Below are 17,782 nucleotides of genomic sequence, written 5' to 3'. Positions count from 1 at the left end.
ATTTTGATGTCTGAAGGATTTATGCAGCGGTTTGGAACGAAGCCGTTCCGTGTCTATGCACATTTCTATTTGGTGCACTGTATGTTTTGAATGAGACTTGTTGAAAGTCACCTTCATAGTGCAGCAGTTGGGATCACAGGAGACTTACAGTGTTTTATAGCCTAGTTCTGTGGCAGTTTTAGATTTACGTTACATTTGAGCCGTTTCATTGACACAAATACTGACTTATAATGATGAATGACAATCGAATAAGCTTAAATTCTTACAAGCAAGCAGTAGAGCTCAGAATACATTTCACACTATTTCTGTGTCTGTAGCATTTTCAGCTATAACAGACAGAGAGAGAGAGAGATAAACAAATATATATATATTTTTTTAAGTTTCATTGTTAAAGGGGCACTTTGCCAATTTTCAAACAGCTTTGTATCTTTACAAAATCAGTAGTATATCTGAAAACAGTTTTGCAGTCGTTTATTCAGTTGGACAGTATTGAGACTTGATTTGACTTAAGGTGTGGACCAGTGGTGTCATTTTGTGCATGCATGACATCACCGGTCCACAACTTACATCACAACTTACATCACAAATTACATCTCAATGACTGTCAAACTAAATGAATGACCGCAAAACTGTTCACAGTTTTTGGATTTACAAATCCGGTTGAAGATCAGCAAAATGGCTTTAACAGTTAGGTGGACCACCAAGTCACCCCAGTCTTCTCACTGGAGCTCTTCATGGCGTGACCCTAGACTCTAGACCCTAGACGGTTGATCAATCATAACTTGGTTTTATGCACGATAATATGTGCATAAAACCAAGTTATGATGTATCAACCGTATATCTTGTCGAAATTATTCAAGATAATATAAAGTCCTGTGGAACTGGCAGTAAAAATGATCAGGAACGTTGATTCATTCACAAATTTGCTCTTCTCATCATTTATAGATAAGGCCTATTGTGAATTGGGTGGTAATGGTTTGTCATGTTTAAAAAGGTGTGGGAACCACAGCTTCTCTAGAGGATTGTGGCATCTTACCTGGAAACACCATGAGCTCCTCCTGCGTTTCCATGGTGATGGTGAGAGGCCTGGCCGTGACCACAAACTGGTAGAGAGGAGACGTGTGCTCGCCGTCTGTCACCGTGAAGCCGAAACCACCAGACTCCTCACCTGCAGGGGGAGCAAAGGCTTCAACTCTGCTCCTTTTCTTTCTTTCTTTCTTCCTTTCTGACCTAAAGGTGCCCATATGTAGTTGTAGTGTTCACTAGTGCACACTATTGGGGATTAATCACATGTCATATTATTATTAGCTGGTAGAAACAGAGCTGTCCCTCGCCACGCCCGCTGAACGGGCAGTGCTCATTCGTACCGTGCCTCCTCGTCCTCCTCCTTCCCCTCCTCCTCCTCATCGCTCATTCGTACCGTGCCTCGTTGGTTTGCCCTCAAGTCGCAGACGCAGCTCACCCGGCTTCGCCCGCTCACGTACGCAGCTCCGTTGTGTCGCCAAATTGTGCGCCGCACCATGCCATCTCCCTCTCCAGTTATAGTATGGTGAGATTATATTGATTATTTTAACTATCCCTTACTAACAGGCCATCTTTGTGGCCTTGAGAAAGACAGAGATGCCATATTGTTTAACTGCAACACCTGTTAGCCATGATAACTGACACTTTTACTGGCCCATTAGCACAACGTGGCCTTAATGTATCTGCAGGGGTTCTATAGGCTTATTGATCAATACTAATACCTCAACCATTACTCCGCAAGGTAGAGAGGGAGATTTCTCCCTTTCAAAACTTAGAGACTTGTGTAGGAGGTCATCGTTTTATCAGTGTTGTTGCGATTCTGGTCGCTGATTGGCTGATAAAGTTCATATAACGTCATCATGCCCGTTTAAAAAACAATTCCCGACAAATTGCATCAAATGAGAAGCATGACATGTGTTGAGGCTATGAACGTGTGGTCGACTTCCTTTCCTCTCATCCTGTCCCGCCTTACCTTCGTGAATGAAGATGACCTCGCCGTTGTTTATTTGAGCCTGTGTGAAGTTCAGGCTCTCCTCGTCGGGCGACTCCTTCAGCGACACCATGCCGCTGGCGGGCGCCTCCACGTGGTAAACCAGCTGCTCTGTAGGGGTGTCGGCGTCTTCAGTGTTCAACATGCTGGAGGTGATGTCAGCTTCCTCACCAGCAAGGACCTGACACAAACATCAGAGACAGAGTGAGACAGTCAGAGATAGATACAAGCATGCAGATTCCTGTCACAGTGAGGGCCACTTTGAGAGAAGTGTGAATCAAGACAAGCACAGGATATTGATTTAAAAACTAGACCATGCGCACTGCCGTGTTAACTCAGGAGTATTGAGCTAACATACGTGTCTTTGACGGCGGGATGAAACCGGAGCACCCGGAGGAAACCCATTACGAACACGGGGGAGAACTTGCGAGCTCCAACACAGAAAGGGCCCGGGATGGACCGGGGTTCGAACCCCGGGACCTTCTTGCTGTGAGGCAACAGTGCTAACCGCCATGCTGTCAGTAACAGATATAAAGGCCTAAACCATGCGGGTTCCCAACCTTTTCCCACTCATGGCCCACTTGAAAATCTCAAAAATGTAATTAATTAATAATTGATTACAAATTAAATAAATTTGAATTTAAATAAAAATAATTAAATAATATGACAGATCAATGGCTGTGTCACAGTCAACTTCTTGACATACAGTCACACTTTCTGTACAAACCCAGAAGAAGAAGGCAGCCAAGGGAAACGACTGAAAGGAGCTTAATGGAGAAACCTTGAGAGAAACTAAGCAGCAAAAACAAGACAAAAGCGCTCCTACAAAACAGCCACCTCCAAGGTAACCATTTAAAAGGTGAATTCCTTCTCCGTGGCAGTCTAGACGCTGGTGTTATCAGAAGATGGAGAGGGCGCAGGCTGAACCACTCTCCCTGGGTGGAGGCCTTTAATGCACTGCTAATGGGCGGCGGGCTGAAAGGAGCATTAATTGGAAGAAATGGTCCAGACCCCCAGAAAGACATTCTTTAAAAAGCAGGAATCAGCTGGCAGAGTGAGCGATCTTCTCGGACGCAATGCGCTCTCCGATCCGATACCCAGCCTCCCCCCCCCCCCCCCCCCACACACCCTCTCTCTCTCTCTCCAGTCTCAGGATAAAGAGTAATAAGATACCTCAAGGCAGAAGGAGAAGGAGAGGAGAAATCTCAGACTCACATAAATACAATCAGGGATAGTTATTATGCTTCAAAGTTCCACTGTTTGCCACAGTGCAAGTCAGCTCAGCTGACAATTTATACCATATGGCACATAATGCAAGTGAATGTATATGACATGTGGCTGTTGTTGTGTTTCATCAATCTGTGTCCAATGCATCCCCTGGAGTTATTTTGTTGATGAAGTGTTGTAATTGACTTTTTTGGCGTATCTTTCTCTCAAACTTCCCCGTCTTATTCTTCGTTAGTGATTTCCTAACATTTCCCAGAATAACTTTCACCAGCCATGCAGGGAATGGGCCTGAACGTGTTACATTCAGCGGTGAGTTGTGGGCGTACTCTCAGAGAGCAATATTACAGCGATCGCACAGTAAGAACAAGAGAGTGAGAATTTTTCCAGTCCAGAATGTCTTTCAGTTGCTTTGCATTCTGGTCTATTGAGGCTACTGTCAAATTGACCTCTTCCTCTTCGACCTGCACTCGATGTAACCCGACGCTGCCAGATGCTTTGTTACACAGAAGCATCTGGGTCTTTGGAAACTGTTAGGAAAATGGCAGGTGCATTCAAAAATACCTGGCAGGTGATTGGATGAACCATCTGCCTATCACCGCCTATCACAGACTCGCTTCTCGCTGTCGTCACAGCTAAATCCCACCTGTAGCTGCCTCTGGATGCTGATTGGTCCGGCCTGCTGGGACCGTAGACCGTTGAACTATTATACCAACACGTCCTCATACCAAAACGACGATTTCCAATAACTCCCAAAACGACATATATGAGCGAACGTTAATTTGAAAGTGTCACGCGCTTATGTTTAAACAACAGCTATGTTCAGGCAACCAAAACAACGTGGTTAAGGTTAGCGTTATGGTTTGGGTTACGGTTAAAAATGGAACACGTCGGGAGGTGAGCCGGGTCTCACGCGACCAGGAAGTGACGCGTCGGCAGCAGTGTTGGGCAAGTTACTTTCAAAATGTAATATACTACATATAGTTATTTTCATTTGAAAGTATTGCAGTATCTGAGTTTAAACTTAGTACTGTTGTGAAAATAACAACATTGTCAACTTTTCTCGGCCTTCTCTATCATTTCTGCTGGTTCAGACTCAATATAATAAATGTGTAGTAAAATGTGTTGTGAGATGTACAAATCAGTTGCCTTACATTCCACCGCTCATAACATCCCATTCAGTTTGACGCTGCGTTCACAGTGACGGACAGCTTCGACAGTCCAAAAGCGTAATCCATCATCGCACACTCACTCTGTGTGGAGAAATTGCTCCCCAGACAAGAAGTATGTGAATCAAAGGACAGGCAGACGAGAACATGTTGATAGCTCAAAGTCTCTGTGTCCGTGAACGTTTATTTCACCATAGCGTTTACACAAAGTGACAAGCAAAGTCATTACAAAGCAGGATCTTATTTTCTGCCTGCACTTCCTATCTCACTGTACCTGTTTCCATGAGAGATGGGTTAGGGGCCGTCTTATTTCCCACGAGAGCCCAGTTTACATACGGGGGGGGGAAAGGAATGCAAACAAGAGAAAGACAAACGATATTTACAACCAATTAAATGACTTGTCAAACATGAATTCAATGGTGCTATGTGTGTAGCATTATACCATCGATAAATCCACATTAATTGAGAGACACTTGTGTAATTGCTGTAAACAAACGCACACATTGCCGAGATGTCTGTCAGCCTCTCTACCTGCCTCTACACTGCATCACATTGTGAGCCTCTCTACCTGCCTCTACACTGCATCACATTGTGAGCCACTCTACCTGCCTCTACACTGCATCACATTGTGAGCCACTCTACCTGCCTCTACACTGCATCACATTGTGAGCCACTCTACCTGCCTCTACACTGCATCACATTGTGAGCCACTCTACCTGCCTCTACACTGCATCACATTGTGAGCCTCTCTACCTGCCTCTACACTGCATCACATTGTTCTACCTGCCTCTACACTGCATCACATTGTGAGCCACTGCGTTGGATTTGGTGGGAAATGTGATGGCTTTGATTTATGGCACAAAACAGGAAGAGGGCGCTGTTGGAAAAATCACTTCCAACAAGTTTATGGTCTTCACTCAGTAAAGCAAAAGGGAAGCAAACGCATCCAGAGTGATGCTATGCAGGGAGAGGGAGGGGAAGAGGGAGGGGCTATGCAGGAAGAGGGAGGGGCTATGCAGGGAGAGGGAGGGGCTATGCAGGGAGAGGGAGGGGAAGAGGGAGGGGCTATGCAGGGAGAGGGAGGGGAAGGTGGGATAAGTTGCAAAATCCTCTTTGCGGGAGAAAGTAATGGGGCTTATGGGAAATGTGGTCGTAAAGGAATAGTTAAAAAAATGTAAATTATTTTTTATTATTTGTCCATATAACTGGTCCTTTGTACCAGCAGCGGTCAGATTTTTTTTAACAAACAAAGCTGTTAATCTGGTCTCAATGGCTTTTTATTGTGTCTGTGTACTGTGACTGTAGCGGTTGCTGTCTGTTGTTGTCTGTAGATATATATATCGCCTTGGTGGCAAATCAGTTTCCCCATCTGGGATTAATACAATTTCGAATCTAATCTAATCTAATCTAATCCCACAGAGGTTTCCAGCACAACCCCATAGCAGCCTTCTCCAAAACAAATGAAGACCTACGTACACCATAATGTAATGTAAATCTTAAATACAGCTCTAATTGACTTGCAACAAATGATGGTGTAGGTCTTTCTGTTCAGGGTGATTGTTTAGCTGTTTTGGAAGTGTAACATCCCCATTGACTTCAGTTGTTTTGGAAGTCTAACATCTCCATTGAGTTGAGTTGAGTTGAGTTTATTTTTATCTCGAACAATCAACCATATAAAATACAATAAAAAGGATAAAACACAAAACACAAAACATAAACATTTGAATCTAACAAATCTCAAAAAAGCAAAACGTTCGAGAAGGAGCAGAAGGAAGCAAATGCTTATCTAGTCCTGCCCCTTTCTTCACAATATAACAAATCTCTTACAATGTTAAAATAAAAATAGAATAAAGAAAAAACAAATTATAAACAAATCAAAAGAAAAAAAAATACACTTTAGTGATCCTCAGTTTTGTACTTATCAATTAGTGTTTTCTTATATCTGTTTTTGAACAATACAACGTTCTTACTCCTTTTAGTTTCCTCATCTAAACCATTCCACAGGGTTACCCCACAAACTGAAACACACATTGACGTCAGTTCTTTTAGAGAAGGCTGCTACAAAGTTGTGCTACCTCCCTGTGTGTTATATGGACTAACACATTTCACCTGTGTTTCATTTGACCTGAGGGTGAGCAGGTGATGACATCATTTTCATTTTTGGGTGAACTATTCCTTTAATTCTAAGAAGCAGCAGTACCACTATCAATCCCGCTGCTGTGAAATAGAAGTGTGGCCATGTCATTGTCTCGACTGTGTCCAGTCATTTTAGTTCCACGGTTGTTTAATAATGACATATTATACAATTATGCATTTAAAAACGCTGCACATAGCACAGTTAAAATATTCACAAAGCGAATCAGGCTCTTAATCAGATTGCTGACTTGGCTCTTTGTAACCAAAGCAGGAACCTTCAGGGTTTACTGCAGTTTTGTTGCAGGTATATGGAGCGCAGTGTTTCTCAGGTCACTGCCGATCCCAGGAACCTGGAGCACCAGGCAGCGGCTCTGATAAACTGCAACTCTCCAATCCAGTCAAGCCACATATAACAACCATGTTTTGGGGAAGCGCTTTATAAATAAAGAGAAAGCGATCAATTACTAAACTCTTCTCATATAAAGAGAGCGAGAGGTACTAGCCTACCTTTTGATGTAAAATACTGTGATACAGCCCCAATGAAAAAAAGTACACACTCCAAAAAACATGCAGGTGGAAAAGTCTGCAAAGTGGGTGAGATCATTTAGATTGTTTTGATAGAGTTCAACATAAAAGATTTAAAATTTAAAAAATTAAAAATTAAAAGGGGGGACAAATAAAAAGAAATAAAAGAGGGGGGGGGGGCAAAATAAGAGATATATGTCTTTAAAAAAGTCTGATCACACACTTGTTCCAAGACACTGTCACTCCTAGTCCAGATGGAGATTTCTTTTTTTTACAGTGTATTCCTCAATCCCCAACACTAGATGGCCACATCAGCCCGCTCAGCAGCAGGAGGCAGGCAGGCAGGCAGGCAGAAGGCAATTTAGGGCAGGCAATCTGAGAGAGGACCCGCAAAGTGACGGTTTATATAACAATCAATACATTTAGCATCTAAGTGGACGGGCTGCAAATTCAATTTGATCGGACACAAATGGCTGATATTTCATTCGGAGGGCAGTAATGAAGGAGCTGCCATAGGCAAAAACGACTTCGTTTGCAGATGACACAACAGGATATACCGCTGTCTCTTAAATGTCGGAGACCCTTTAAGGGGGCGCCAGATGTCTCAAGCTGTAGCCCAAATTTGCCCTGGCATCCAGCATCTCTCTGTCTCTTTCCTCCAGGATATGGAAAAGGCACGGCTGGTTTAAGTGTAGGGGCGTCGCTACACTCACTGCTATGTCTCTGACTCCATGTATGAGAGGAGCTCGACTGTTTGCCGGAGTGGACACGCGTGTGTGGGAGAAGAAGCTGATGAGATGTGAGATCATTTCTTGATCCGTACCCACGAGCCATGCAGCTGCTGCAGTCCAGCGCCATGATGTAAAGAAGATACTGTAGCCATGAGGTTAAGATACTGTAGCCATGATGTATATAAGATAGTGTAGCCATGAGGTTAAGATACTGTAGCCATGAGGTTAAGATACTGTAGCCATGATGTATATAAGATAGTGTAGCCATGAGGTATATAAGATAGTGTAGCCATGAGGTTAAGATACTGTAGCCATGAGGTATATAAGATAGTGTAGCCATGATGTAAATAAGATACTGTAGCCATGAGGTATATAAGATACTGTAGCCATGAGGTTAAGATACTGTAGCCATGAGGTATATAAGATACTGTAGCCATGAGGTTAAGATACTGTAGCCATGAGGTATATAAGATACTGTAGCCATGAGGTATATAAGATACTGTAGCCATGAGGTTAAGATACTGTAGCCATGAGGTATATAAGATAGTGTAGCCATGAGGTTAAGATACTGTAGCCATGAGGTATATAAGATACTGTAGCCATGATGTAAATAAGATACTGTAGCCATGAGGTATATAAGATACTGTAGCCATGAGGTTAAGATACTGTAGCCATGAGGTATATAAGATACTGTAGCCATGAGGTTAAGATACTGTAGCCATGAGGTATATAAGATACTGTAGCCATGAGGTATATAAGATACTGTAGCCATGAGGTTAAGATACTGTAGCCATGAGGTATATAAGATACTGTAGCCATGAGGTTAAGATACTGTAGCCATGAGGTATATAAGATACTGTAGCCATGAGGTATATAAGATACTGTAGCCATGAGGTTAAGATACTGTAGCCATGAGGTATATAAGTGTAGTGTACCCATGCCCTTCTCATTTAAAGCCAGCGTCTGCAGTGAGGGACTCCTCCCAGAGACACAGATTAACTACTCAAACACCTGATGCAGGTTCTGATGTGGGGGGGAAATAAAGTAATGATACTGTACTGGCTGAAGGCCTAGAGGAGGGCAGCTTTCAATCATCTGCTCACTCACTTATGGGTCATATGTACAAACAGGGAGGGGATGAGGGCGGCCATTGACAGCAAATGTGTTTGGATACATAATAAGAACTCCATCCTACTAAGACTTGATAGAATTGGGAGAGAGATGGAGGTGGTAGAGACAGGCTGGTAGATAGAGAGACCTACATTCAGACAGACAGGCAGACAGACAGGCAGATAGACAGACAGGCAGACAGACAGACAGACAGACAGACAGGCAGATAGACAGACAGGCAGACAGACAGACAGACAGACAGACAGACAGGCAGGCAGACAGACAGACAGACAGACAGACAGACAGGCAGGCAGACAGACAGACAGACAGACAGACAGACAGGCAGGCAGACAGACAGACAGGCAGACAGGCAGACAGACAAACAGACAGACAGACAGTCAGACAGGCAGCAGGCAGATACACAGACAGACAGACAGGCAGACAGACAGGCAGGCAGGCAGGCTGATAGACAGACAGACACACACACACACACACACACACACACACACACACACACACAGACAGACAGACAGACAGACAGACAGGCAGACAGACAGACAGACAGACACACACACAGACAGACAGACAGACAGACAGACAGACAGACCGACAGACAGACAGACAGACAGACCGACAGACAGACAGACAGACAGACAGACCGACAGACCGACAGACAGACAGACCGACAGACAGATGGACAAATCCAGATAATTAAATATAGCCTACATAGAGAGCCAGATTGTCAAATTTGCAGAGGGACAACTATACAGACATAAAGTAAAGCCAAGAAGAACCACACAAACAAAGGGAGTGATGTCCTAATAGAGACCAGCTGTATCGTAGCCTGCTGGTGATCATGAACAGAGCCTGATCATGGCCATGTTAATCATCATGTCTGATCATCTGCTGTGGAGGTCAGCGCGCGCACGCACGCGCACACACACACACACACACACACACACATACACACACGCACACACACGCACACGCACACATACACACACACGCACACGCACACGCACACGCACACACATCCTGCTTTAAATCAAGCCAAGCGCAACTGGGCCAGTCCTGGCTCTGTGTGCTGCTGAGAAATGCACATATTCTTATGTTACATTGTGCAGCCGCAGCAGAAGAGGCGCTCCCTCACTCTGCCAGAAAACCGCCGTCTTGTCGACCATCTTGGTTTTCCAAAAATACGGGTTGCCAGGGAGACGCGGAGCCGCAGGCAGAGCAGGGAGGGCTGAATGACAAGGTTAGTTTCCAGTTCTGTGAGCTGATTACTGCTGGCTTCTTCCAACTGCCTGTCCACTCTTACAGTGCAATGTGCTTCACTGATCTTTCAAAACGTCTCTTTTCTGTCTGAAGCAAAGCAAGCGTACATGTCTGCAACGTGCGGTCAATCCTTCTAAAGCCACGTACTAACTGACTGTAATTAAACGTGTAACTGAATAAACATGTCATTTAATTACATGTTCATTTCATCCGACAGTAGCGGCTAATGGGGTGTATGAGACTGGGCAATAAAAAAAGGTTGCTCACCTTTCACTATAATGATGTGCTATAATATCAAGTTATTGTGGTACACAATTGTCTTGTCTGAATGAATGATAAAAACTAAATACAAATTAAAATCCATCATAAAATTAAACTGTACTTTATATTACAGTTTAATGTGATGAACATCAATTTTATGATTTGATTATTTAACAGATTCTGTTAGTATACACTATATATATATATATATATATATATATATATATATATATATATATATATATATATATATATATATATATATATATATATATAATGCATAATGCTTACATTTTAATTTGACGGCTGTGTGTTGTCGTCCTGGTGCTAATTTCTAAGTTGGCTGCTAAACAGCATTGCATGCATGTGTTAGTTTGACAGAAAATCAAACAAGGAAGACAAATTATAAACAAGCATGGATGTCCCCCGCAGTTTAACAAGCTCATTTAACAAACTTCATATAAACACATGTTGTTTGTTTTGGTCGGCCTGCCTAATGACTATCATGTAATAAAGGTGCATGTGTCTGCAATTTCTTAAATGTTTTCTTGCTGTTGACAGACATAAAACTTGATTTTTCCACCATGTTCAGGAGATGAAAGGTAATCATTACATCATGAGTTGGACATTCGGGGAGCAAAATTGTATGTGACTTTCTGACTTCATATTCCAACTTTGAATGGTGTTCATGTGAATATCACAAGTCATCTTTCATCAACATCTGGTGCTAAAGGTTAGAGAAGCAAGCTTGTGACAGGAAGGTCGGCGGTTCAATCCCCGGGAGAACCACCACTGAGATGCCTTTGAGCAAGGCCCTTAACCCCAACCGCTCCGGTGGAGCTGCTCAGTGGCCAACAGATCAGACTGTGGTTGTACTGGTCAGCTTCCAGGTATGAATGTGTGTGAGAATGTGAACAGGGCACTCCTGAAAAAGAGAGCATTGCTCTCAGTGAGACTCCCCCTGTATAAAGACAGGTTCAAACTAGAACGACCGCACCGCAGATATATGCCTCCGCCAACAAGTGAGCAGTCGACATGCATGTCTGTCCAGACTTTGACGTTTGAGCCAAATGTGAAGGAATTCCGTCAAGGTGTTACTGAGATATGCCGTTACCGAGCTTGAAACTGGCGTTCATGAGGTCACAGTGACCTTGACGTTTGGCCACCAAAATGGAATCAGTTCATCTATGAGTCCAAGTCGACGTTTGAGCCAAATTGGAAGAAATTATATCGAGGCGGTCCTGAGATATCGCGTTAAAGAGCTTGGAAATGGCGTTTGTGAGGTCACAGTGACCTTGAACTTTGACCACCAACATCTAATCAGTTCCTCCTTGAGTCCAAGTCAACGTTTGAGGCAATTGAATGAAATGATGAAATTCTGTCAAGGCGTTCCTCAGATATCGCGTAAACAAACATCGGGCATACGGACGTACAACCCGAATCCATAATGCCTCCGTCCTGGCTATCGCCGGCGGAGGCATACAAATCTGGACAACTATGTAGTTTTCCCTTTACGGGGTATCGATTTTTCAGCAATAGCAACTTTTCCAAGCCCCTTTACAGTCGGGCATATTGGAAGACAGCTCAAAGTAACAGAGCATGACTGTTCAAACAGCATTACCTCCAGTCCGGTGTTACGTGTCAGTTTTGGCGGCTCGTCGTTGACGGGTATGACAGTCACTGTGATGGTGACAGGGAGGCTCCGGCGCTCGATCTCATAGGCCGAGGCGGAGAGCGTGAAGCAGTCCTCGGTGCTCTCGGTGCTGTCATGCATGTAGTAGACGTGTCCAAGTTTCACCTGAAAAACACAAAAGGGACCCGGGTAGACACTCAATCTTAACTCAGACCTGATTGTCAGGACACGCTTCAGCTGGGTAAAGGATGGGTGAGGCTACAAGTTTTTTTTTTGAGTGAATCCATGGAAACATTATATCCTGTATAACCTGCATAAACTCTTATGACAGTTAGATGAAACCTGAATGCAGGGTTTCTACAGTCTCAACTTCAAAATGACATACTTTTGACCTTCATTTCCGGGTTTGATTTGAAGAATTTGGGTTTTATGATTTTAGCTGATAGATATCTTGACTGTACTAAATCTGCTGTATATCACTTTATAATAGAACCATCGAAGATTATTCTTGAAAGCAACAAAGATCACAATAGGTGAGATGGGATCAATAACCACAGAAAATTTCATATGTATTTAGTCATGTACTGTGCATGCTGGGACAGTACAACGATATTTTTTCAATACTTTTCCAAAGATTTTGTGAAATTTTGAAGTGTTCGTTTTTGTGGTTTTTATTAGCTGAGGGCATTTTTACAGTGATGTCTGAATATGCATATAAACAGTTTCATATGGATATGGATATCCAGGATATGACGACCACATATAACCAGCATGAGTAGTGTGTGCATGTCAATCTAGACTACGTTTTCAGGGGATACAATCTGAAAATGAGAACTTTCCAAAAGCAACAGGCCCACAATTCAAGACCTACTGTTCCACTTGACTCTTTTCAATGAGGCTGAGCTTGGCCATTTACATCTCTTTCAAAATGCTCAAAAGACTGATTTAATTTCATTTCATTTCATTTCATCATAAGTTTCAAGAAGGAAATATCTTGATGCCCTTGGAATAGCCTACATTTTCATCTGTAGTACGTTTTGTTGGTCTGTTAAACGGCCAGTTCAGGTAATTGAATGTAGAAAATCTTCTGCATGCTTGGAAACGTAACCCTGTTCATAGGTGCAAAGGAGAAAGCAAAGGCAGGCCGCCATGAATTAATGTGACATCCAAATATTGTCTTCACCAGCATATTCAAAATAGTGTGGAAGTGTCTTTTTTATATTCAGTTCAGATATGTGAGATTTCCACAAGGACATGCAGTTAATTAGTTCTGACCTACAAATCAATGAGCTGTTTAGTAGCTTTTATGACTACAACCTTTGATTATAATGATATCTTAACCCCAGGTACCAACTTTTAAAACACACAAAAATAGCTTCTGCTGTTTGACTTTGCAGGGCAGTGTTCTTTCAAAGATGTCAGACAAAGGCTATAATCAGGTCCCAAGAGCAGGCAGCAGCACAGGGACAAGGAGAAGCCTCCCTGGACATAGGAGCAGGCAGCAGCACAGGGCCAAGGAGACCCTCCCTGGACATAGGAGCAGGCAGCAGCACAGGGACAAGGAGACCCTCCCTGGACATAGGAGCAGGCAGCAGCACAGGGACAAGGAGACCCTCCCTGGACATAGGAGCAGGCAGCAGCACAGGGACAAGGAGACCCTCCCTGGTCCCAGGAGCAGGCAGCAGCACAGGGACAAGGAGACCGTCCCTGGTCCCAGGAGCAGGCAGCAGCACAGGGACAAGGAGAAGCCTCCCTGGACCCAGGAGCAGACAGCAGCACAGGGACAAGGAGACCCTCCCTGGTCCCAGGAGCAGGCAGCAGCACAGGGACAAGGAGAAGCCTCCCTGGTCCCAGGAGCAGGCAGCAGCACAGGGACAAGGAGACCCTCCCTGGACCCAGGAGCAGGCAGCAGCACAACATTTTCGAAAACCATATTGGTGTGGGTATAAGATATTGTTTACAGTAAGGTGGTTTGAGATCCTAGTATACACCAGTTTTTCTAAGATTTTTGAGAAGCAAGGGAGAATCGATATAGGACGGTAATTACCAAAATCTTTAGGATCACCTGATTTATAGACTGGAATGACTTTGGCAATTTTTAGATCCTGAGGAATAACTCCCGATTGTAAGGACAATGAGAGGATGTAAGTTAAGGGTTCAATTATGTAATCAATTGTTTCTTTTAGGAGAATGGATCTTATTCCATCATGCCCTTCAGCAGAATTCTTTAGATGCAAGATTATTTCACGCACTTCTTTAGCAGAGGGAGGATGAAAGTTGCACAAAGAAGAAAACTGACCTTTTATGAAGTTACAAGGGTTCTCATGAGAATCTCTAATGTTTGATGCTAGAGAAACACCAATATCTACAAAGAACTCATTGAAACCATCTGCTATCTCCTTTGGGTCAAGAAGAATTATGATGTGCTCCTCTGAAGCCTTTCAGGAAGACCGACGGTACCAAGTGCCAAGGTACAAAGTACCGAGATTTGGTGTCCCTCTCTGCACAGAGCAGGACTATTGAAACGTTGTCCATAACCAGGCCAGTAAGCTTCGATGATGAGAAGACCCGCACTCCAGAGCAGGAAGTGCCTAATGGATCCCATATGGTTGGCATCCTACTGGAAAAACACCCCCCATCATGACCGATCGGGGAAAGTGAGCGAGACAATCAGTCTCCTGGCTGGGACAATAAACAATGGGCAGTGGTGGGTTGGACATGTGGCCATCACATTTACTCAAAGAGGGACAATGTGTCTTTCTGATGTGTGTATCAATATCGGATTCTAATTGCACGATTTAGCCCGTCAACTTTAGACTTTGTGAGTGATGCTTTTTTAATCGTGCGGGATCTGTTTACCTGAGAGTGAGTGAGATGAAGATGCAGGACGTGATCACTTTGAGTCTATTTAGTGAAAGAGAAAGATGCCAGTGTGGGGTTTTAACGGCTTTAAGGTTCTGCACAGATGGACGACCTAATGGGCGCCCGATGGAGAGCTGAGCTGAGCTGATTAGAGACGAGGTGTTTTAACACAAAAGTGTTGCAGATTTCACACATCTTCTCCAAGTTTGGATTTCACATAGTTCATCCAGGTGGTGGACTCCCCTCAGCATAACAGAGTTTATATAGGATGCTGGAGGAGGATGGGCAGAACTCCAGTACATTCATTACCAGGAGAGGGAGTGAACCATAATGCTGTGCTTAGCAGAACCTGTACCTTCTCTCACACACGTTCTGCTCTCCTGTGACACATCTGGGACACATGGAGCACGGAGTAGCTTCACATTCCTTGCGGCTGCCGTTAGCGCAGCAGCGCTCCTGGCCTGTATTTGGGAAGTGCAGCAGAGCACGTCTGCTATACAGAAGGGCTGCCTGACTCACACTCTCACATCACCATCGAACCCCCCCCCCCGCGCGCGTTACTGTACCCTTTTTACACAAGCTTGTAGAACCACCCCGCGAGGACTTTATCACTAAATTACTACAGGCAGCAGTTAAGCCAAAGTCCGGTCCCAGGGGCCGAGGGGACTTGGCCAGTGGAGCTTGAAACAGTGTTGAGCTTGAAAAGAACCACTGCTCCCCGAGTGAGTAGAAAAAGTTCAAATTAATGCCGGATAACGAGGACATAGCACATCCGACTTCAATTTAGGAACAATTACACTCTAGGTTAAATGCGGCGCTGACTGACTCAGGCGTGCACTTTTGTTTTTCAATGTGGTACTGATTTAGGAGAATGGCTGTGTTTCATACTCGGAGTATAACAGTAAAAGGAAATAGTACACTGAGTCCACTCATAAAAAACACAGACGTCTGCCACTTTGGAAATGTCACAGAGAAGAAAAAAAAGTCACAGCCTGGATTTCTTTGATGGAAACAACCGGTATGAAGACATCAACTTTTTCTCTGACATTTCCAGAGTGGCAGACAATTATGTCGATGCTCATTTTTCGCCTCCCTACTACCAACGTAATCAGATTGAGCTGAATCACTATGCACTAGTCGTAATCAGATTGAGCTGAATCACTATGCACTAGTCGTAATCAGTGTTGGCCAAGTTACTTTCAAAATGTAATATACTACATATTACTAGTTACTTCCATTTGAAAGTCATAAGTTACTTTACAATATTACTGTCTGTGTAGAGTAATTCATTACTTATTACACTACTTTTGCATTACTTTCACCAAAACAACAGCAGCAGCATCTATAGTGGTTATTTACATAAAAACAGACAGTTTGATTAGGAAATGATTGTATCTATCTTTATTTAAAATGTGCTTTGATTAAAAAAAAAAAAAGTAACTTAATTTGTAACTTGTTATTATGTTACTTTGGTAATGTGTTACCCCCGACACTGGTCGTAATCAGATTGAGCTGAATGACTATATGCACTAGTCCCAGTTGAGCTGGAATGCACAGTGGAGTCTTTGAGACACAGAGAGGGAGTGAGTCTGGCAGAGGCAAAGCGCGGGAGGTTTGTGTGCGCACGCACACACACACACACACACACACACACACACACACACACACACACACACACACACACACACACACACACACACACACACACACACACACACACACACACACACACACACATTATTATAGGAATATATTGAGGCCGTTTATGTTGGCTCCGGGCAGTCCAAAGGCACCGTCAGTTTTTCCACAATGGTTCAGCAAAGAGAGGAGAGGAGTAGAGAGGGAGAGCTGGGGTAGACGTAGAGAGGAGAGGAGTAGAGGGAGAGCTGGGGTAGACGTAGAGAGGAGAGGAGTAGAGAGGGAGAGCTGGGGTAGACGTAGAGAGGAGAGGAGTAGAGGGAGAGTTGGGGTAGACGTAGAGAGGAGAGGAATAGAGGGAGAGCTGGGGTAGACGTAGAGAGGAGAGGAGTAGAGAGGGAGAGCTGGGGTAGACGTAGAGAGGAGAGGAGTAGAGGGAGAGCTGGGGTAGACGTAGAGAGGAGAGGAGTAGAGAGGGAGAGCTGGGGTAGACGTAGAGAGGAGAGGAGTAGAGGGAGAGCTGGGGTAGACGTAGAGAGGAGAGGAGTAGAGGGAGAGCTGGGGTAGACGTAGAGAGGAGAGGAGTAGAGAGGGAGAGCTGGGGTAGACGTAGAGAGGAGAGGAGTAGAGGGAGAGCTGGGGTAGACGTAGAGAGGAGAGGAGTAGAGGGAGAGCTGGGGTAGACGTAGAGAGGAGAGGAGTAGAGGGAGAGCTGGGGTAGACGTAGAGAGGAGAGGAGTAGAGGGAGAGAGCTGGGGTAGACGTAGAGAGGAGAGGAGTAGAGGGAGAGCTGGGGTAGACGTAGAGAGGAGAGGAGTAGAGGGAGAGCTGGGGTAGACGTAGAGAGGAGAGGAGTAGAGGGAGAGCTGGGGTAGACGTAGAGAGGAGAGGAGTAGAGAGGGAGAGCTGGGGTAGACGTAGAGAGGAGAGGAGTAGAGGGAGAGCTGGGGTAGATGTAGAGAGGAGAGGAGCAGAGGGAGAGCTGGGGTAAGACGTAGAGAGGAGAGGAGTAGAGAGGGAGAGCTGGGGTAGACGTAGAGAGGAGAGGAGGAGAGGGAGAGCTGGGGTAGACGTAGGAGCTATACGATTATGTGACTAACCAGCTCCACTAAACTATGTGGTTCCATTCAGAATGCATGAGGTTTTTCCACCGGTAACTACTCATGTATTTTTAATATTTTCCTAAAAGCAGGGGCCTCTGAAC

At 44.3% G+C, this 17,782-nt stretch overlaps 1 protein-coding gene across 1 annotated transcript in view; it reads right to left on the bottom strand.

The window, feature by feature from the left end:
• The window catches only part of cspg4 (chondroitin sulfate proteoglycan 4), a 98,463-nt gene that overhangs the window by 10,179 nt on the left and 70,502 nt on the right, over positions 1–17,782 (bottom strand). Inside the window, exons 6-8 of the mRNA XM_083662879.1 lie at positions 12,067–12,243; positions 1,997–2,195; positions 1,037–1,168 (exon numbers count right to left, since the gene is read on the bottom strand). Coding sequence (XP_083519005.1) covers positions 1,037–1,168; positions 1,997–2,195; positions 12,067–12,243 — 508 coding nt within the window. The remainder of the gene's footprint in view (positions 1–1,036; positions 1,169–1,996; positions 2,196–12,066; positions 12,244–17,782) is intronic.

The sequence above is a fragment of the Poromitra crassiceps genome (genome assembly GCF_964638095.1).
Source record: "Poromitra crassiceps genome assembly, chromosome: 30".
Lineage (NCBI taxonomy): Eukaryota > Metazoa > Chordata > Actinopteri > Beryciformes > Melamphaidae > Poromitra > Poromitra crassiceps.
Note: the sequence above shows the minus strand (reverse complement) of the source record. Positions and strands in the feature narration are given on the sequence as shown.